This window comes from Labeo rohita, chromosome 2 (assembly GCF_022985175.1).
Source record: "Labeo rohita strain BAU-BD-2019 chromosome 2, IGBB_LRoh.1.0, whole genome shotgun sequence".
NCBI classification, from domain to species: domain Eukaryota; kingdom Metazoa; phylum Chordata; class Actinopteri; order Cypriniformes; family Cyprinidae; genus Labeo; species Labeo rohita.
In genome coordinates this window covers 20,769,395-20,792,582 of record NC_066870.1, presented here as the reverse complement: position 1 = coordinate 20,792,582, position 23,188 = coordinate 20,769,395, and the positions used below count along the sequence as shown (strand labels likewise).

The 23,188-nt window shown below is 35.6% G+C and overlaps 1 protein-coding gene across 6 annotated transcripts in view; it reads left to right on the top strand.

The window, feature by feature from the left end:
- Positions 1-23,188, top strand: part of ctnnd2b (catenin (cadherin-associated protein), delta 2b) — a 111,114-nt gene that overhangs the window by 24,218 nt on the left and 63,708 nt on the right. For 5 of the 6 annotated variants that reach the window (XM_051131319.1, XM_051131304.1, XM_051131296.1 and 2 more), the window contains exon 3: positions 6,986-7,098. In XM_051131319.1, coding sequence (XP_050987276.1) covers positions 6,986-7,098 — 113 coding nt within the window. Of the gene's footprint in view, positions 1-3,491; positions 3,659-6,985; positions 7,099-23,188 lie in introns of those variants that run through there. The other variant, XM_051131313.1, reaches the window with a different exon arrangement.

Here is a 23,188-nt window from a genome sequence, read left to right as displayed (position 1 = left end):
CAGTCAAATCAATTTCTCAGTCCCTTGGCTATTTATTTTCTAAACAAATAGGTTTAACAGCCTTTTCTGGAGTTATTATGGGACGATAATGGGAATTCATTCCTGTTTGGCACTCTTGTCAAACTCCTGGCCATACAAAACACATTTTATTTTTATAATAGCCATTAACACACTGAATAAGATGTTACATTTTCAACTAGAAAGAGTGAACAATAGGGGTGGGAGGAAATTGATTCACATATGAATCATGATTCAGTCTTCTAGCGATTTGCATCGATTCACAAATTTCAAAAGTTGATTATTTAGGTAATGTAATAATAATAATAACATGAGGATGGAGGCAGAAAAACAAATAGATTTACAAAATAGTTTTTAGCGAGGGCAAGTGTTTGGAAAAATGTTATATTAATTATTGTTCTTTTATTGTTATGAGAATTAGGGATAGTGAATCATTCTATGGAGCCACTAAAGGGCCATGGTTAGCCACTCACTAGCGGTCGTCTGTTACATTACAGTATTTATATACAATATAATTACTCAGCAATATAATTCAGAGAGAAAGCATTAATATATATATTTTTAGTGCTGTCAAAATTAGCATGTTAACGCAGGAGCAGTGTTCGAATTGTGTCAAAGCTCTTGGGGGGTCCCCCTAACCAGACCCCCTCCCCATAAAAAAACATTATATAAATAGGATTCGTATTTTTGTCTTGTCCTTGTTATCATTGAGAAAACCCAATTCTGAGATAAAAGCTTATTTTACGATGATCAGTGAATTGGATGTACCAAGCAAACACTAAGCAAAGAAGAATTAAATATCTAGCTGAGGAAATTAATATTTTCAAACAAGTTTAAAGTGATTTTTACCTTTTGTGGACTTTTTTTTTACCTTAAAGCCATTCTTTTTTTTCTGAAAATGTGCATTATCTTTTGCGTCAAATTCTTACATTTAATCAATAAAGGCACAGAATAATAAGACATTTTAGGCTGTTATCACACAAATAAAATCATTATCAACAAAATATATCTTTCAGTATAGAAAACAAACGCTACATCTGAAATGGCATTTAGATGTATTTACCCACTGTTTAATGCAGGACATGAATGCATTTAACCTGCAGTTACAAATGCATGAACTTTTTTTTTATATGTTAATCCTAAAACGTTAAATGCTGATTTTTTTAAGTTATTTTAAAAATGAAAAGGTACTTTAAATGTGGAATTAAAACCACCATTAGGTGTCAGTAAGTCACAGTTAATAAGTGAGTCATTGTGATTGAACCGAATCTTTTAAACGGTTGATTCATTTAGGAACGAAACACCGTCATGTTGTTTAGAGACGCAAAACGGTGCAGTGTCTGTGTTTGGAATGATTTTTGTTGGCGAAATAGAGCAAAATAGGCAATATGGTGTCTATAACGTAGATCTCTTAATAATATCTTCTAGTGTAACTGTTGTATAAAATCAATATTTGTGAACATTTGTGATTTTTGCAAAAACAGAAAAATGGCACTCTTCGTGTGATATTGATTAACTATATGAAATGATATAAATATACATTTTCTGCCCCCATATCCTGAATTTTGGGAAAATGCATTTTATTTGACTGAATCACGCAGTGAAGGAATGCACTCTAAATGAGCACAGTCAGTCTAGAACTTAGAACTCCTCTTATAATCAATGAAGCTGTCCATACACTGTATGATAAATAAATCTCTTACTTACATAGTTCGAACATCTGCACTTTGTTGCTTATGATGAGGGAATTAAAAACAAAACTCTGTGGTTCCAGCGATGACTGTTCTGAACGCCTCTGATTGGCCACTGCATTCTGAACTCTTGTCGTGATTGGTTATAATGCGCAACGCTGTAAAAACGTGTAGAAATAAAATATGATTCAACGTGAGCAGGTCTAAATTTAATACAGCAATCGAATTTTTTTATTTCATTTTCATTTTCACTAGTTTTATGTTTGAAGCATTATTTTTATTGAAAAACCAGGGGACCCCCCAAGTATATTTTTTGGGTGTTATGGGGGTCCCTTAATGCTTCTGGGAGGTTAGTTTTAGTTTTAGTTTTTAGCAAACTTTAAATATACCAATTTAGTATACTAAAAGTACAGTTGCAGGGTATTTTTTATTAAGTATATAATATGTAAATGTATTTGTAGTATATGAAATAAATGTATTTTAAATACTTTTTTTCACTTAAATATTACATTTTAGTATATTTCCTACTTGCTGAAGGGCAGAGGTAAATAATGGGCTTATGTGAAGATTTTTTTAAGTTCACTTAAATTAGAAGTTGCTATTTTTTAAAGTCTAATAAATGTTTAAATTGATAGCTCTCAATTATACTGCAATGTTGAATGGATATAATCAATGGTTAAATATTAGGAAAAAAATACAATTTTCTATAGACGTCACTAATATTGTGATACTCAGTGAGACTCACCTTCAGTCACAAAAAATCTTTAACGAATAATAAAAATATTCTGTCTGTATATTTAGAAACTTTAAGGTTAGGTGGGATTAATTGCAATTAATTGCGATTAATTTCAGAAAAAAAAATCGATTAATTGGCTTTTTTTATTATTCAATTGACAGCACTAATATTGTTTCATCCCATCTCGTATATATTCCCTTTAAGGGTTCCGTAGTACACGTCATTTCTTTTCCAAACACAGTATTCAGATTCAAGCACATCCCTAATGGGAAGTGTCAAATATTTTTGATTTATTAGAAAATTAATAGTGAATAGAAAACGCTGATTTCTTGGGTCAGGACTGCTCATACTTATGTGTGTTTTTGTATCAAAACGCTGGTGCACAAAACTTTGATGAAAATCGTGAATTATGATCAAAAATCGAAATGAATAATCGATTCTTGACCCCAAGAATCAATCTGAATCAATCTGAATCTGAATCTAGTGAACAATATCCAATACAGTGTACCGTAGTGGCAGAAAAAACAATGCTTTAAAATGTTAAAGAATCCCCATTTTTGGTCCAGGTGATATGTCTACTGTCCTTCTAGACTACCCTAGTGCTTTTCTGTCTGTGCTGAGTGCTATATTTAACCAACTTTTGTGACAAGTGGAGGCTACTTCCCGCTCGGGGAGCCTGTCCATTGCAGGCTACTGAGGCAGAACAGCCTGTTAGGATCCCTGGAGGAAGCACAAAGCTTAGCATTGCACAGTGGAACGGTGCTTTTTTTGCTGCCTGGACCCGCAAAAAACACCTCTTTCTTTCCGCCGCTCTCTGAGCCTTTCAACGCGTCTCCCCGTCCCCCCCCCATTCTCTTCAAAGTGAAGCACAGATGGCGTCAGAAAGAGGGGAAGAGTTTAGAAGGAGGCGGAAGAGTGACTGGAGGGCGGTGGTATTTGGCTGACTGGCTGGTGGGAGGGACCCTTTGTGATGCAATGTTGCATAAATAATGCCAAAGGGGCTCTAAATTCACTGTTGCCATGACGACCTTTGTGCCTGACTGCACTCCACTTTTTGCTTTCCCGCTGGAAGGCAGTCACTACCACTCTTGTAGTTTCTCTAATGACTTTACTCTCCTGATAAGCGGAGATGAACGCAGTCTAGTGGGATAGTGATGCGCACACACGGCTCTTTCTCAGCGCGGACGGCCTCTGGAGTATGGTACATGTGCCGGTAAGAGCGCTGTTATTTTATTTGCGAAGGCAACAGGTGTTTTATTGCGGGAGTGAAGGCTGGAGAGGGTTTTGTTGTTGTTGATGCTTAGATTGTTAGAGTCTAATCAGTTGTTGTTCTCTGTTTGCGGCTCCATCTTGAACTTGTTGATGTGAAATAAGAAAGGTCAGAGATGATGCTTGTTAGTATCGTAATTGCTGGTGCTTTTTCAGTCGCTGAGCTATGCGGCTTGCCTGTTTATTGCGAACGCACCCGAAATTCATTAATTGAGACCCTAGACGTGTGTAATGTTTGTTGAAAAGTGTTTGAATGCCGCAGTTAGCAGCTCTTTAGAGTCGTCATGGTCCGTAGAGCTCTCTTCAACTCTGTGAATGGGTATTTTTGTAGCCTTCATCTGGGTTTGTGCCCAAAATAGCAGGTGATGCGTTCTGGAGCCCTCTTAGCGTTAACCGCTCTAGGGAGAGAGTCTTTGACCTTGTGGCTGAGTGAACTCATTTCAGCCTTGTCACAAAAGAAGTGGGAACGTCGCGTTGACTGTCGTAGCCCCGGGTGCAGGCACATAGCGCAGTGTTTCTGACTGGATTTTCACAGTGATTACTTTAAAGAGGAGCTTTGGGATTTTATCTCTGATTTAGCATCGACAAGTTTGTCATTAAATGTTAAGCGGCGCATATCTAATTAAGAGAGGAGCGGGAGGGGTGTGTAGTGCTGGAATGGTCCACTGACTATCAAAGTTCAGAATAATGCCTTTGGATGTCTGGAGAAACTGTGGAGAGAGAGTAGTTTAAAAAAATGTAGTTTTTCATTTATTAATTATTGAACTTTGCAGACAGCTGATTCATTATGGCTAGAGCCTAAAATGAAGTATACACCACTTTTTGAAAGTTAGTGGTCAGTACTAAACTTTTTAGTCAGCAAGAAAGCATCAAAATGATTGTAAACATGTTTATAATGTTACAAAAACTTTATATTTCTAAATATTATTTAGATTTTTTTTGTATTCATCAAAGAAACCTAAAAAATGTATCATGGTTTCCACAAAAATATTAAGCAGCACAACTGTTTTAAACACTGAAAAAACAATAAATCTTTTTTGAGCGCCATATCTGCATATTATATTATATGATATGCATATTATATGATTTCTGAAGGATCATGTGACACTGAAGACTGGAGTAATGACAGCTGAATATTCATCTTTGGCATCGCAGGAATGCATCATATAATAAACTAAAATAGAAAAAAATATGTTTTTTTAAATTAAATTATATCACAGTATTAATGTTTTTACTGTATTTCTGGTCAAATAAATGAGGCCTTCCTTTCTTTAAAACAATTTAAAAACTTATGAACCCTAACTTTTTGAACAGTGGTGTATATTATTAGCAGTTTATTTATTAAAAATGATGCAAACTACAGCTTCATGGCAAGATAAAAAATTTAATATAAAAAAATAAAATAAATCTAGCTGCTTTCTCCTTTCAGCATCTTAAAAAAAGCTCGTTTCCATCTCTCTGGAAAACTGTACTTGTACACAAAAGATGACACATCAAGATTTCCCTAGATTTCCATAATTTATTTAAAATAAATTTATTCCATACTAAGTATACTTAAAATCCATTAACATATTTATTGACATATCACTTAAGACTTACTTAAAACTATAATTAAACTTTATTTGGAGGATTTCTGTTTTATACAATGCACATTTCTTAATATTATGCCTAAAATGTCTTTTATTTATTTTAACTCAATTAATAAGGAACTTATGATCTCTGTTTATTATCAGTCTTAAAATGCAAGATATTTAAAGTGTACCTGAAGTTTTTTTTTTTTGATAAACATTTTTAATGATTTCTGAAGGATCATGTGACACTGAAGACTGACGCAATGACTGCTGAATATTGACCTTTGCCATCACAAGAATACATCACATCTTATTTAGTTGCACAGATATATCACAGGATTACTGTTTTTACTGTATTTTTTGTTTTTAATTTAGTTGCACTGATATATCACAATATTAATGTTTTTACTGTATTTTTTAGCCAATTAAATGAAGCCTTGGTAAGCAGAAGAGACTTTCTTTAAAAAAAATGTAAAACCTTATGAACCCCAACCTTTTGAATGGTGGTGTATTATTAGCAATTTATTTATCAAAAATAATGCAAACAGCTTCATGGCCACATAAAATAACATAATAAAATAAAATATAATAAAATAAATGGAATAAAATAAAATAAAATAAAAGTTATCTGCCTGCTTTCTCCTTTCAGCATCATAAAAAAGCTAGTTTCATATCTCTGTAAAACTGTACCTGTACACAAAGGATGACACATCAAGATTTCCCTACATTGCCATAATTTATTTAAAATTCATTTATTCCATTCTAAGTATACTTTAGAGCCATTAACATATTCATTGGCACGTCGATTAAGACGTACAGATATAAAATTATAATTAAGCTTTATTTGGAGGATTTCTTTATCATAATAATGCACGATTCTTTATATGTCTATTCTTTAAATGTCTTTTAATATCACTATTAATAAGGACTGGATGATCTCTGTATAATATCAGTCTTTAAATGTTAAATATATTTAAAGTGTACGTGAAGTATACTTGAAATAGTTCCACTTTAGCACAGTGAAATACACTCAAGTATATCTTTAGTTGGACTTCAGCACTACTTCTACGCAATTAAAGTGCTTTAAAAGCATAAAATTAGTGTTAGAATTTATCAGACTTTAAATATACCAGTTTAATATAGCAAAGGCAAATGGCATTTTTATTAAGCACATAAATATGCAAATATCTTTGTAACATACTTAGCATTTCAAAGAGTTTGTTCATAATATGTTTATTAGTTTTTGGTGGTTTGCTGCAAGTAGCCTTTCACATATATACTTGCTATATAGATTTCTGGAGATGCAAAATAAAGGTAAATGTCTTGCAACGCACAAGTCGTGACAGATGTTTGCTTTAATACATGGGTTGTGTGCCCGCTTACATCAGCAAGGGCCTGACAGTCAATTTTACAGTTTGACCGTTTCAAATTGCAGGAGTTATTGGCCGGAGACTAGATTTATATGGCAGCATTTTTAAAGAAATAAAATTCAAGTGCATTTTATCAATATGTAAAGAAAAACCCTGAGTGGCTACACAGGCTCACAGTGACTCTACATCCCACGCACACACTCACGCGCGCTCTGTGTGGTATTTACTGGAGCATGTGTAAGTGCATGTGCGGTACATGTTATAGACAGAATCAATTCCATAATTCCTTCGGGGCTTTACACATATGCTCTGTCTGCTTTATGTTTGCAGGAGCTGCAGTTTGAGCGACTGACCCGAGAGTTGGAGGCTGAGAGGCAGATTGTTGCCACCCAGCTGGAGAGATGCAAGCTGGGATCTGAGACCGGAAGCATGAGCAGCATCAGGTGGGTCAGGAGGAGTGACACCTTTCACTCAATCTGTCTCAACCCACCATCACCACTTACACCAGCTAAAGCTAAAGATAGATATCTTTCACACCCTTCCATCTCTTCTTGATCTTCACCATCCAACTTGTCATTAAGACATCAAATGTCATTTAAAGCATGTTCTTTAGCCTCCTCCATAAAATCTTTTGATGTCCTTTCCCAGCATATTCCATCATGAATATTTTAGTGTAACCACATTCACAGGAGACTCGGATGAAAACTTCCCCTCTCAAAGTAAATTCTTTCACTACCGCTAAGTAAACGAAGAGTTAAGCTTTGAATTCAGCCTGTAATTAAAATCTCATCATGTTTAAGTAGTAAACATGAACAGATACTATAATAAAACAGACTTTATGGATTATATGTGCAATCTGTTCGACCTTTCAGAGGCTGATAAGTGCTTCTAATCAGTGTTTACACCGATTGTTCAAATTGAATTGAATGGTCCCATTGTATTGTCCTCTTGTCGTTGCTGTGAAGCATATTTTGTGTTTATTAATCTAGCCTGAAAACTCAATAAATCAAATGTCCTTCAGCTGTTCAGTCAATAAGACTCCCACGTTGCTTGCTTTGTCAGTGAGATTCTGTTGTACAGGATGATGTCAGGCTTAAAGTTGTGTTGTATCATTGGTTTTGTATCATTGGTTTCACATGTATGCAACACACACAGTCACATGATCCTTCAGAAATCATTCTAATATTCTGATTTGATGCTGAAAAAACATGCATTATTATTATAATGTTGAAAGCAGGTTTCTAAAGAAGCATCCTTGCTTCTGAAGGATCATGTGACACTGAAAACTGGAGTAATGATGCTAAAAATTATCTTAGATCACAGGAATAAATTACATTTTATAATATATTCAAATAGAAAACAGTTCTTTTAAAAATATTTAAGATTTTACTGTTTTTGCTGTACTTTGGATCAAATAAATGCAGGCTTGGAGAGCAGAAGAGACTTCTTTAAAAAACATTACAAATCTTACTGTTCAAAAACTTTTGACTGGTAATCTATCTCCCTAGCTATTTTGGATTTCCTGGTCTATTTACAAGTCATTTTTGTACGTTGCCCCAAACCCTGTTTTTCTTACGTAGCAGTTCAGTCACCTCTCTCTCCCACATTATACAAGAGCTGCCAACAAATATGGTTAGACACATAGAATATTTAATTAGAGTAAAGTGGAGCGGAGACAACACAGTCGGTGAAGATTTGAATGTCAGAGCATCAAGTGCTTTTGTATATATGATACACAGACATTGTTTTTGTTTGAAAACGCATCCTTTTCTCTTCGTTTTGCCTTCCGTTCACACTGAGACAGCATTTTAGTTGAGAAAAAGGGGATAAATCCATAGTGGATAAATTTGGCATTTGGTGTGGTGTTTGTGTGGACCATGAAAACGTAGGCTTTTGACGATGATGCTTGTTTAGTCATGTGACACATATTGTACCAATAGACATTTATGTTAATACCAGTATTGTGCTTGTTATGTGCTAAAGTCACACTTTAGATTATACATATAACGGTGAGCATCAGTGAATGCTGAGATATTTTCATAAATAAAATTATCCTACCAGAAGAATTGAACCAAAACACATGTCTGTCCCATCTGTATCATCTCAGTGAGCTTTTATAAGGTTTTACACATGCGCAATAAGGCGAATTTAACGTTTTATGTTTCAGTGTGTATAGCAAACTTTTGGATGGATGGAGAGCGTTTTAAAACAAAAATGCAGTTTTCAAATGTATCCGGATCAGGAGATTAACTTTTCCATTAAGGGGCAATATTTGCCCTCTGGAATTGATTTCCAGGGGCATTTTTTACATTTGTGAGGGCACTTTTTATAATCACCTTATTATTATGAAAACCATATGTTGTCTTTAATCTCAAATACTTTAATTTACCAAATTACTTGCAATAACAAATTACAGTAACCAACTGTTTAAAATTGTGCCTAAAATATATGATGTAAAAAACAGGAGCTCATAGGGCTGCAATATTATGACAAAAATCAATATTGTAGATTATTGCTCTAACAATATCAATATAGAAAACAATATAAAGTGGCTTAATAGACAAACATGTCAGTCCATGAAGTCTAGCACAAGTTATGCAAAAACTTCACTGAAGCTATGAAATTAGTCTTTTATTTACACTGTATCTGCACTGTGTTGTTTATGATGAGGGAATTCGCAAGCGTGCGTACTCATCAAACAGCTCTGGCGTTTTCAGCGCTGACTAATTTCAGTGATGGCCAGTAGCGTTGCTACAAGTAGTGACGCTACTAGTTTAACTACATTTCTCTGTAACGTGGTGGTATTGTCGCTGTTTTCTTAATCATATAGCTTTTCAGTAGCGAAGCTCTTTTTTGATCAAGTAGTGCGGTAGCGTCAACAATTGCTACATTATTCAAAGCATTCTGAAATTCAAATCGGAAATACAGTACTGTGCAAAAGTTTTAGGCCACTAGTATTTTCACCAGTTAAAAAACAGTTTAAAGTAAGTTATTTCTATCTTTTGCTGTAGTGTGTCAGTAAAAAATATTGGTTTACATTTCCAAACATTCTGTTTGCCATTAATTGTAATAATCTAGTGAGATTTTTGTTTGCACAAGGAGTCTGACAACAGCCAGTGCTCCACACTGATCTAGTCTCATCATCATCCAGTCTGTTTGGAATGACATGAAGAAACAGAACAAACTGAAACAGACTAAAACCAGAAGAACTGTGGCAACGTCTCCAAAATGCTTCAAGAGACCTACCTGCAAAGCTACCTGAAAAATTTTGCGCAGGTGCACCTAGGGCAAAAGCTGCTGTAACCGCAAAGAATGGTCGCACCAAATGTTGATTTCATTTAGTTAATAGAAGGTAACTGATTAAGAAAATCTATTTATGACAACATCCTCATTTTACAGCATTTTTACACAAGTGCCTAAAACTTTTAACAGTGCTGCAGCTTTGCAGGTAGGTTTCTTGAAGCATCCTGGAGACTTTGTCACAGTTCTTCTGGATTTAGTCTGTCTGAGTTTGTTCTGTTTCTTCATGTCATTCCAGACAGACTGAATGATGATGAGATCAGATCTCTGTGCAGAGCACTCGCTGTTGTCAGACTCCTTGTGCAAACAAAAATCTCACTGGGTTATTACGATTAATGGCAAAATGAATGTTTGGAAATGTAATCTGATATTTCCTACTGACACACTACAGCAAAAGACGACTTTAACTGACTTTAAACCATTTTTTAGCTGATAAAAATACTAGTGGCCTAAGACTTTTGCACAGTACTGTATATCTGCTAAAGATCACTGATCCTGGATCAGAAAAAGTGACGCCACTGCCACTAAACGTCGTAACTGAGCTTGCTACATTTCTCAGGGCTGTAGCTTTAGTGTAGTGAAGAAGCTGCATTTAATGAAGAGTAACTGTTAGCTTAGCTCACTAAGTAGTTTGCCCAACACTGACTAATCTAGCGCTTCTGATTGGACAATGCATTCCTGAGTTCTACAGGAGTGCGTTTGATTGGTTCTAAGGCTCAACACTGCATAAAACAGTGTGCAAAAGCAATCTGATGCAGTGTGAATTTAAATGTAATTCCGCAAATTGACACTTTTCATTCTTTTTCACAGTTAGTTTTAGTTGTGACAGACGTAATACATTGTTTAATTGTGCAGGGACATTTTTTGCCCTTTTCTCTTGAATTTATGGGGCATTTTTGTTCATTTTGGTAGCATTTTTGCCACAAGCCCTCTTTAATTTCCAACTGACTGCAAACTTTTGAACAGTACTGTAGTGCTTTTGGATTGTTATTACTTATATTTTAATGGTTACATTTTTTATATTGCTATCAGTTGTTGTTGATAGAACCTGTCCTTTATTTTTACTCAAGCTCGGTCTTTGAATGTTCTTGCATTTATTTCCGGTCGTTGGCGTGTGTAGTCTTAAAGAGTCAAGTTAGGTCAGATCTCTGCTCAAGACAAATACAGCTTACAGACAAACAAGCTGATCAAGGCCATAATAGAAGCTGCAAGTCAAATAATACGGTGCTCAAGTATCTAATCAGGGTTTGCATGGATCTTGATTGGTCTCACAATTCAGGGTTATTTTACTTTGTCCACTTTCTATCTCTTCGTTTTTTCCAGCTGTTGACTGTAACAGCCATATACTTTCCATGATGGTGTTACTAGCTGGTGTTTGACTTCAATTGCAGAACAATACTAATATAAAACACTTCACTGACTGTTATTTGTTCTTTTTTATAAGACAGCAAGCTGAAAGTCACAGCACCAGGAGAAGCACCATGGGCTAAACAGAGCACTTTCAGCCCATGACCCACTTGTTTAATGAAACATGGGTCTTTTCAAATAGCACTCCATTTTGAACACAATACTGGCCTAGTTCTTCAGCTAACTGTCTGATACTCAGCAAAAACAAATCTCTGATTAGCCGATGTGCAAAATGCCTCTGCGGTCACAATGGAAATGGCAAGTGAAGTTGCCTCATTGTCTCTAGCAGGACGTCCATCAGACCGGACCTCGGCACAGCGTCAAACATCTGCTGCCCTGAGTAAGGCCTTTGACTCGATACTAGATGTTCACCGTTGAGCCCCATCCTGTAGCGTGGAGTTGTCTCACTAAACGCTGTCTGTCGAGCACAGCGAGGGAGTATTAAGCCAAAGCTGTTTGACTGTTTTCCTGCCAGATTAGTCCACCAGTCTCCTGTGAGCTCGGACTGCGCTGGCACTGTGTACGCGTCTACAATGTGTGCCTCGAGGAGAGATAATGCTTTGTTGGCATGTGGTGTAAATAAGTTGTATTGAGGAGACAATGTGTTTGACAGCTCTAATGCTCTAATCTCACTGTAGTATAACGGCAAGCGAGAGCTCTGGACGTACAGTTGGCAACGTGAAAATACTATTATTAGTATTCCATGTGTGTACATTATTTCAGCATTTGCTATATGCAGCAACAAGCTTTTTGTCTGTTTCTGCAGCTCAATTGGTAGAGTTATGACGCTAGCTACATCATCTATGTAAAGTGTCCTACTTGATTGCAGTGTAATCTGCTTTGAATAAAAGCATTTACCTAAATGTAAAAAGAAAATCCATGAATGTACAACCAGTATTCAGATACCCACTTTGTTTGAAATTGCACATGAAAAGGAAAGAAAACATTGAAAGGCTTGTCTATTGAGACTGTGTGGAAATGCATTATATTTCTCTTTACCCTTTAGGTGAAGAGGATACATTTATAGAAAGAAAGATGGTGGGCAAATTCAACAGTTTTGTGTTCAATATTTCAGTGTAAAAAAATGCTTCGTATTCACCAACCACCAGAAAATCAACTTTAACTAGACTTTAAGTGAGCTGAAAAAGCAGCATGCCGTGAGTATTTGAATGAAGTCAAACATGCAGTGTAGAAAAGCGCACTTTCAGCATTAATGGCAAAGGCCAGGTGCTTGGGATATGGTCTAGGTAGGGCTGGGTGATATGGCAAATAATTAAAATCTCAAAAAAACATTTTTCAGAATGTTTGACCAATTCTCGATTTATTTATTATTATTATTTAAAAATATATATATATCTAGTCAACTTGAAAATGTAACTACAACATGATTCAAGTAACTTTTTCTTTATTAACCCTCTAGTTAAAGAAAATTCTGTTCCAAGTGCACCACACGTGAAGTTGTCAACATGAGACACGAGTGTAACAATCAAATGCATTCATGTTTACATAGAAAAAACAATGGAATAAAAAACCTGTGAATAACTACTACTGTAGGTCTGATGTTTCATGTTTGCATCATGGTGACAGGCTGAAAGCTGCTGTTCGTTGTTTTGACATTAGGTTTATAGTTAATAATCGCCTACTGGTGACCTTCTGTCATTTCAAATTACTTTGACTTTTGAGATTTTTTAAAGCATTTTCCTCATATTATTTCTGAACATGTAATATTAGACAAGTTTGTGCAAGATGTAGTTGTAGTTCATGCATCTTTTTTGCAAAAATATTTAACAAGTGATTTGTTTAACATTTACATCATGTTGACAGCTTCGGTGCACTTGAAATAGAATTTTCTTTAACTAGAGGGTTAATAAAGAAAAAGTTACTTGAATCATGTTACATTTTCAAGTTCGACTAGTTAAAAATTGTAAAAAATCAAGAATCGGTCAAATGTTCTGAAAAATCGAAATTTAAAATTTTGCCATATTGCCCAGGCCTAATTATATGTTAAGAAATAATACAAGGAAAATGACTCAAAAAAGCCAAGGTAATTCAAATTTAAAATGACTGAAGGTATAACACCAGTATTGTTATTAATTATAACAATGAATAGCAGCTTTCAGCCTGTCACCATGATGCAAACATGAAATATTAGACATACAGTAGTAGTTCTTCACAAGTTTCTTATTCGATTGCGCTGCTTTTCCATTGTTTTTTCTATGTAAACATGGATGTGTGTTGCCTGTTGCACTCGTGTCTCTCAAAGCGTCTCATGCATGAAACAGCATTAAAAATACGTGATGCTCCAGTTAAAAGAAGTTGACTCCCATGTTCTTCCATGTTTTTCCTGTTCCACTGTTCACGTCGCATCTTTATCAACATAAAAGCGTGTTCTGTGTGAATGGCGCTTAGCGATGTGTGCGCGTCACACGTGAACGGTTAATTATGTCCGCCGGCATGCTGTTGGATCGTTCTTTTCTCTTTACTGTTCTCACCGGCATATTGTCAAAGTATCTAATTGTAACTTTGGTAATATTTCTATTAAAAATCGTGCTTCCTCGATTTCTCACCCTCATGTCGTTTCAAACCCCTTAGAACTTCGTTCACCTGCGCTTTCTGATCCTGAAAAGAAAGCAACTACCATGTTCAAGGCCCAGAAAGGTAGTAATGACATCATTAAAATAGTCCATGTGACATCAGTGGTTCAAGCGTAATTTTATGAAGCTATGAGAATACTTTTTGTGCGCAAAGAAAACAAAAGTAATGATTTTATTCAACAGTTTCTTCTCTTCCGTGTCAGTCTTTGTCGTACGTTCACGAGTGTCATTATTTTTATTTTCTTTTCACACAAAAAGTATTCTCGTAGCTTAGTAAAATTACGGTTGAACCACTGATGTCACATGGACCATTTTAACAATATCTTTACTAGCTTTCTGGGCCTTCCACGTGTCAGTTGTGTTGCTGTCTATGCAGGGTCAGAAAGCTCTCGGGTTTCATCAAAAATATCTTAATTTGTGTTCTGAAGATAAACGAAGGTCTTTTTCATTTTTGGGTGAACTATCCCTTAGTAAATTACTGAACTTAATTTGTCCATATAAATGAAAGTCAGTGGGATCCAGTGTTGTTGCATTATATGTATACAAAAACAGTTCTTGAAAATATTATCTTTCAGGTTCTTCTGTTGTTTTCAACACATACCCATTGAAATTCATCCTGTTGAATCTGTCTGGGGTAGGGTTAAGGACACTGACAGTAAGAAGACCAGTAAGAAACCTTCCCATCTGCCTGTGTACCCAGGCTGTCTGTGCTCAGACAATCCCTCTCCATTCTTACAGGATATTAAGCATATTAAGAGTGTCTGCTGCACTGGCTGACTCACACTAAGTGTCTCCCTATACAGTACGGGGAATACAGAACGTATTGATTTAGCAAGCAATCTGTCAGGCTTAAGAGGTGATGAAAGCTTCTTCTGCTACCAAGTTCAGTTATAAGTCCCGGACTACTTGATTTTAGCCTAACTGTGTAGACTTAAACCCAGTCTGAGTGACTGAGAGGCAAGGATACTGTATGCATACTGGGGCAGCCCTGCAATTATTATATTGAATGTAGCTTTAGATGACTAGGTTATGCTCAATGAAGATTTATAATATTGTATAACAGATTTTGATAGCTGAATTGTTATTCAAATTTCTGACAAGATGTTTAAATAGTAGCTCAGTATTTTTATCAGCTTTTATCATTTAATGGTAATGTTTTGGGACTTTGGGTTCTAGTGTATTTTTACAAAGAAGAAAATTGTCTTTTGACAACATTACATGCCTGTCAGTGCCAGCGGAAGTGTCTAGACAGCGACACGTACTTGATCTGCTTTGTGACAAAGCAGCACACTGCCGCCTAGCTTAGCTAAGACAGCCTAGCATAGTGTAGATCTCAACCACTGAGCTTCCCTACATGTAACATCACTCACGCTGTCAGCCTAATGACCCACCACATCCTCAGATGCACTCAAAATAACATTTCGTCCTTTTAGGAAGTACACTTGCAATTGGAAATGTGTGATTGATCCAGTAATTGCTCAGGCTAACTGCTGTTGTCTTAGTCTTGTGACAGCACACTGGGGTTAAATAAATGTTTATCTTTTAGCATTGAGAATGTTTAATTAATTTTAATTTATTCAAATTAGTCTGGAAACCCTTTTGAAATACTAGCTTATCTAAATTTACCATAGTTCTTGAATAGAACTGGTAGGGCAACTGTTCTCTCGCACTGGGATTGAAATGTATTCTGCTTTCATCGCGATATGATTGGATATGACTGGTTATGTTCAGCTGTGATTGGTTCATGCGATAAATCCCCCCCTCTTGTGTTTGTGTGTGTTCCGCATTTGTGAATCAGTGTGAATTAACTATATATAATGGTGTTTATGGGAAGACTAATTTAAAAAAGTAAGTAAACAACTCACGCGCTTAATAAGACTTAAAATTGCCCGAAAACATGATCTGTGGGAGTTGTAGTTAAAAATCAGCTTGGTAAAATTGAAACAAAATCTCTGTGTCTGTGACCAATACTTACCGAGCTTTGATGACTGATGATCCAAAAAATTCACAATTAGTTAAAAGTTAACTATTAAAAAGAATAGTTGAACAAAAGTTCATAAATAAAATGTTTTGTTTAAATTGTTACTCCCTTGAGTTACTAGTTTGAAATAAATGTAAAATGCTTAATAACACTATGTACTGTTGAGGTCAAAAGTTTACATCCCCCAAAATAAGAGGCATCATGCAAAATGCATGTTATTGTTTATTTAGCACTGACCTGAATGAGATATTTCACATAAAAGATGTTTACATATAGTCCACAAGAGAAAATAATAGTTGAATTTATAAAAATGAACCGGTTCAAAAGTGATGCTCCAGAAGGAAAACCATGCATTAAGACTGAAAACTTTTGAACAGAATGGAGATGTGTACATTTTTCGTATTTTGCCTAAATATCATATTTTTCATTTACTACTGCCCTTCAGAGGCTAGAAGATAGTTAGAAGATGTCTCCCAGAAGACAAAATAAGTTACATTTACCCTGATCTTCAAATTCAAAAGTGAACGTTTGAACCTTCTGTAATAGTTACATATGAGTCCCTCAGTTGTCCTCAGTGTGAAAAGATGGATCTCAAAATCATACAGTCATTGTTGGAAAGGGTTCAAATACACAAAAATGCTGGAAAACCAAAGAATTTGTGGAACCTGAAGGATTTTTCTGAAGGTTAACTGTTCAGGACAAACAAGGGACTCATGAACAACTATCACTAAACAAAAAATCACAGCTGTGGATCATTAAGGTAACAACACACAGGGCTCGAAATTAACTTTTTTACTTGGTAGCACTGATGCTCCCAAATATAAAAAGTTAGGAGCACCCAATAAATATTAAGGAGCACCACAACTGCCAGTTGAGAGGAACGGCCAGCAACATCCTGATGATTAATAGCTTCACCAGTCAATTGGGCTGATTTTGAAAGCCTTTTTTTAAAATAATTATTTATTGCCTTAAGAAAGGGACAAGAAAGAATGAAAATGTTGATATTTATTTTCTCTATTACAGGTCAAACTGTCTGTAGCCATTTAAATTAGAGGCAACCACTGCATTTTTAAACTTAATCCACACAAAGATGCTGCATGCATGAGCCGTTTCTGGTTTAAATTAGATTATAATTTCAATATCTGAAGCGAAAACAGAAAGGTCTGACAGACTTTAGCTTTGTGAAATTATGCTAAATAAAACACCTGGGCCAAACCACACATGAAAGATAACTTACTCCAGGCGCTGTTTGACGGGCTTTTTATTTTTTTTTTTTTTTGAAGCGCACGCTTCAAATGTAAGCGCATGTCAGAACAGCACACGAATGAAATGTTTAAAGCACATGCAAATAATGTACTTGTGTGATTGCAAATAAGTGCAGTGTTTATTAAGTGAAATTCTGCTGCTGAGTAAACATTTGGTGTGAATGTATGTGGTGTGAGACAGTGGCACCAGAACTGAAACTGATGTGCGCTGTAGCACGGTAGGCTTACTTTATTTATTCAATAATAGCAGATCGTAGAGATATTTTAATAGTCAAGAATCAAAAATGTTCATATCGCATACCCCTAAATGCAGTGCAGTGCAAATCCAGAACAGAAATTGGTTGAAAGAACACATTCGGAGCAAAAGCCGGCCATTTCTGAGTTCCAACGGAGCGCAATGTGAGTGATTGACGGCTAATATCTAAAATCTGCATTAAAGCCAAGAATGTAAAGATGAAGTTTAATTGGTTATGTAAGCTAATGTTGGATAGAAAGTTTTGTAAAGAAATGAAAACAAGTTGCACCACAACAATTACTCGCACTCGCACAAATGCTCCCAAATATATTTTGAGGTCGCGCAGATTAAATTCCGGGAGCGTATGCGGCCAAACCGGGCGCAATTTCGAGCCCTGACACAGTATTAAGAATCAAGGGGATGAAAATTTTTGAACAAGGTCGTTTTTATAAATCCAACTATTATTTTCTCTTGTGGACTAAATGTAAACATCTTTGCTGTGAAATATCTTCTTCAGGTCAGTACTAAATAAACACTAACTTGCATTTTGTTTGATCCCTCTTATTTTGGTAAAATAATTAACATTTTGCTGATTCTAAAAGGGGGGTGTAAACTTTTGACCTCAACTGTACACACATACGACGGTATTCCATATAAGTACTACAGTTACCACAGTTTTGTATCATTGCTAGTGTTACTATATTAAAACTACTATAAATTTTCATGAGGCAGTTTCCAGACGAGAGCCATTTTGTGCCAGCCTGGGCTGCAGAGGTGTCTGGGGACTCATGTTTATGTTGCTGTGATTTGTAGTGAGAGTATTTTACCTTCATGCCATTCATAGTAATACACTGTAAAAGAGTGTTTGCCATCACAGAGCAGCTGTACAGCATCTGTGCTACACCAGCCATTGCCTTCTTATCCACTGACACAATTCTGCTGTGAGAAAAACGGCCATGATTCAGCACTTCAAGAGGGGCTCTCTCGTTACGGGATGCTCTCTCGCACTGGGATTGAAATGTATTCCTCTCTGAGGACTGTGTTACATCTCTTTTGATTTGTAGTGTATCGTGTATCACCTCATGAAGAGTCCAAAAGCCCACACAGGATTGTTTCTGCTTTTCTGTTGTCCTTGCTAAACTGACTTTTTAAGGACTGTAGGAGTGCTTCTATTGGCAAAGTGACTTGCATTTACTATTATTGTATTTTTAGAACTTGACAGCTCATTCTCATTCATTATAAGGACAGATGTGGATAGGGTAATCTTTAAAAAAATAACAGTTGTATTTTAAGAAGAAAGTAAGTCAGAATTCTTTTCATTTTTGGGTGAACTGTCTGGCTGGAAAGTTACATGATAAATTGCTCTATATGTTAAATCTCACATACAGTACCAGGACTAACAAGGACTATTTTAGTCCCACTCATCTAGAGTTTAATGATGGGTGGCCTGGCTCTTACGGACGAGTGCCTTTGCTCCGCACTCATTAATACAATCACGTGAAGCCCTTTCACATGCTCTGTCGGACAAAATGGCTTATACAACACACTGAAGACATGGGAAAGTAGTTAGCCCGACCCCCTCGATCAAACACATGTTAAAAATCACCAGCTAGATTTATGTGCGTAATCTGAATTTCAACGCGGATCTATTTGAGGTGATGTTCGTTTTCTAAGTTATGGTTTTTTACATTGAAATTCCTTCTAATTCCTTCTAATTTAGATATCTTTAGGTTGGAATAGCTTTCAGCCTCTCTTTCTTGATGGCATGTGTCTATCTTTCTGTCTGTCAATTGGGAGGCACTCATTGACCCCCAGCGGTTGGGAACGGCCTCCTCCTCTCCCTCCCTCTTTCACTCTTTTCACATACATTAGCAGTGAACAAAAGCCGCTCTCAGCTTTGTTCCAGCTTTTCATAGCACGCTTTCACTCTTTCACACCAAAATCTCAGCTTTCTTTCTCCTGTGACAATCCAGAGCAAACAGGCTGTAACAAACATACACAAAAAAACTTTTTGTATTACTGCAGTTCAGGCAGCTAGGTTTTGTAATGCGGGTTCCACAACATAAGTTGGATTTTAAAAATGTAAGTTTTAGTTAGTTTAAGATTGCTTGTGTGTGTGTGTGGGTATATACAGTGCCGTTCAAAAGTTTGGGATCAGTAAGTTTTTTTATGTTTTTAAACAAGTCTCTTCAGGTCAAAAATGCGGAAAAACAACAATATTCTACAAATATTATTACAATTTAAAATAATGGTTTTCTATTTTAATATACTTTAAAATATAATTTATTCCTGTGATGCAAAGCTGAATTTTTAGCATCATTACTTCAGTCTTCAGTGTCAGGTGATCTCTCAGAAATCATTCATATGCTGATTTAATATTATTATTATTGTTATTATCAGTGTTTGAAGCAGTTGTGCTGCTTAGTGTTTTTTTGGAACCTCTGATTATTATTTTTTTTATTCTTGGATGAATAAAATTGAAAAAGCATTTATTCAGAATAGAAATCTTTTGAAACAATAAAAGTCTTTGCTATTATTATTTTTTTTTTTTTACCAATTTAGCTGAATTAAAGCGTTAAAAAAGGAATAAAATTTTACTAACCCCAAATTTTTAAACTGTAGTTTATATTGTTACAAAATATTTCTATTTTAACTAAATGCTGTTCTTTTCAACTTTGTTATACATTAAAGAATCCTGAAATATGTATTCAAAGGTTCAAAAAGAATATTAAGCAGCACAGCTGTTTCCAGTGCTGATTATAAATCAGCATATTAGAATGATTTCTGAAGGATCATTGAAGACTGGAGTAATGATGCTGAAAATTCAGCTTTGTACCACAGGAATAAATTTTATTTTAATGTATATAAAAAACAGAAAACAGTTATTTTACAATATTACATTTTTTTCTGTATGTTTGATCAAATAAATGCAGCCGTGATGAGCGTAAGACGTTAAATTAAATAAGAGAATTAATAAAATTAAAAATATACAAATATGTCTAGATTTTTATTTCCAACAGAACAGAACAATATAAATATGCTTTAATATTAATACATAAAGTATTAATTTAATGTTGTTAAATGTGTATATGTAAATGTATTTAATGCAGTATATAATTTGCCATTATAATACACATATTATAAATTCTTTACCTGTTTTTCATTTTTATATATCTCTATATTTTTTATTATATATTTTATACATATACAGATAAATAATGTACACAGACAGCAAGGTAGATTTTTTCAAAAATATTTTAATATTGTAAAATGTATAATGTATTTAAGGCAGTTATTAATTAACTAATTTGATTTGACATTTATACAACCAATATTTTATTATAACTATATATTTATATTTTAATGCCACATTCAGCTGATCCAGAAATGACAAACAGCGAATGTTTGACGGGGAGACCTGTTTGAATGGCGATTGGGGACACCATGTTGAATAAACTGTGTTTGTATAGAAGCTATAGCAGAATTTGTGAAAAATTATTAGCTAAAATCAAGATGGGATTTAATTATCACTGAAGCTTAGCAGGTATGAATATCACCTTTGAGTACCGCTAATGTTACTCCTAAGGTGCCACTGTCAGGTGAGACTATTCAAATGCAGTGTTAGCACTACATTTGTTTGCAGTTCACGCCCCTTTGTTGTTTATTTTACCATGACCGTGATCTTGTGAATATTTGTAGAACAGTGTACATAATTAAAATTAGCCAGAATGGAGGCACAGAACACTAAATCAGTTTGCTAATTGTAATGGCTTGAATCACATTGCTCCAAGTGTTTCAGCTAATATGTTGAGTCAATATGGAAATGGAGCACATAAAGAACAGTGATTAACTACTGACCACACAATGACCCACAGCTGTGATTGCCTCATCTGTCATGTCATTATTCTCGAGTTAATTATCTTGGGAGAGAAAAATATCTTCATCCTAAAAGGCTTTAATGATCCCCACGAAGACAGACTCATTCTGTGCTATCGTTGTGATGCTATCTAGCCAGACGTCTTCGAGAGCGATATCACAGTTGTCAGTCTTATAGCGTACTGGAAATTGAACGACAAATTTCCAGCCAATGGGAACAATTAGTTGTTTTTTATTTATTTATTTTATGTTGTGGGCCCTCATAATCGTATCTCGCAACCGAATCTGTGTTTATCTACCTTACAGGACTTATTTATTTATTTGCATGTAATTACCTGACATATTTAGCCAGTAATTGTCTTTTATAAGGAGCTATTAGGGTGAAAACAGTTAATGCTTGTTTGAAGGCAGGTCGACGCACTCATTAAAACGGGGGTTTGGGTAAAAATGCCTTGTGGCTCATCACTGTTGCTCACTCTCTGGGAGCCTGTCTCTGTCTAGGCATTGTTCGTTGGAGAATCGGTGATGAATGGGTTTTAGGAGAACAACGCCGTGGCCCTATTAACATGTGGCGTTTTGTTTTCTTCTGCGATTCGTCACCCCCCGCACAAACATAGACAGCCTCACAAAATGAAACCTTACACACTCGCCGGAAGAAAATCAATAGAGTGATTTAGCAGCTGCTGTAAGGCTCCAAGGACAATGGGTGAGCGTTTAGCCTCCTGATAGCGTTACGGGCAAGGTAGGCCGCTATTTACCGTGCCGTGCCAAAGCCGGTCATTGATTAGGGGTATGTGGCTCTATGTTCTTCCTCAAGCCTTTATTTCCACCCAATCTATAACCATCATAGCCACTGTTAGTGTGTTCTAAAACGGAGATGATACTTCATTGATCAGTGTGTTATGTTATTCAGAAAGTGCGCAAATAGGTTTATGAACTTGATGGGTAAACAGTTATATAAGCCGTTTATGGCAGCCTAAGTATTTAGCAACGCCACATGGCCAAAACTACTACTGTTTAAAAGTTTGTCAGTAAGATTTTTTGAAAGCAGTTACTTATTCTTACCAAGGCTGCATTTATGTGTTCAAAGAATACAGTGGAGCTCAAAATTAGAGAAAAAAAAACTATAAATCTTCAAGGAATATTAGCTGTGGGTATACCACTGTTCTACTAACTTGTTTGATGAAATAACCAAGGCATTTGAACAAAAGCCTTTATTTGTGATTGAAATTAGAGAACAGTAACCACTGTAGCACGAAAGAAGATTACAATGAAAATGTTGGAGGGTTACAGCTGTCACAAAGTAGTAGGAAATGTAGAGGCCCTTGCTTTGAATGACTTCAGCACATCTGCAGCCGCAGTCATCAGTAGTTTCTCACACTGCGCTGGTGTGATCTTGATCCACTCTTCTTCAACTTTCTTCCATAGCTGTAGTGGTAACTTTACCCGTTTTGCAGTGTGATCGGGGCATTCTCTTGCCTGAAATTTGCAGGCTGATTGGGAGATGCTTGCAGGGAAAGAACTGCATGTTGCTGGAGGAGGTTCTGATACATATTTGTATTCACCCAGCCACATACAGTTGCAATCAAAATTATTCAACCCACCAGAGATTGCAGTACTTTACAAATACAAGCTTTTCTGAAGATCAAGGACTTTGCTTCTACAATGGTTTACTGGCATATTTAAAGTGATAATGTCAATATATAATGTTTTTGAGTTAAAAGATTTTTTAATAACACAGCTATGTTATAAATTATTCAACCCCTATTCAACATTGCTGTTTTAAGTCTCTTGTTTTTATGGTAGGGAACAAAATTGTCTTAAAACGCAGTTAAACCTTTAGAAACTCTAGCAAAATGGTAAAGTCAACAGCTC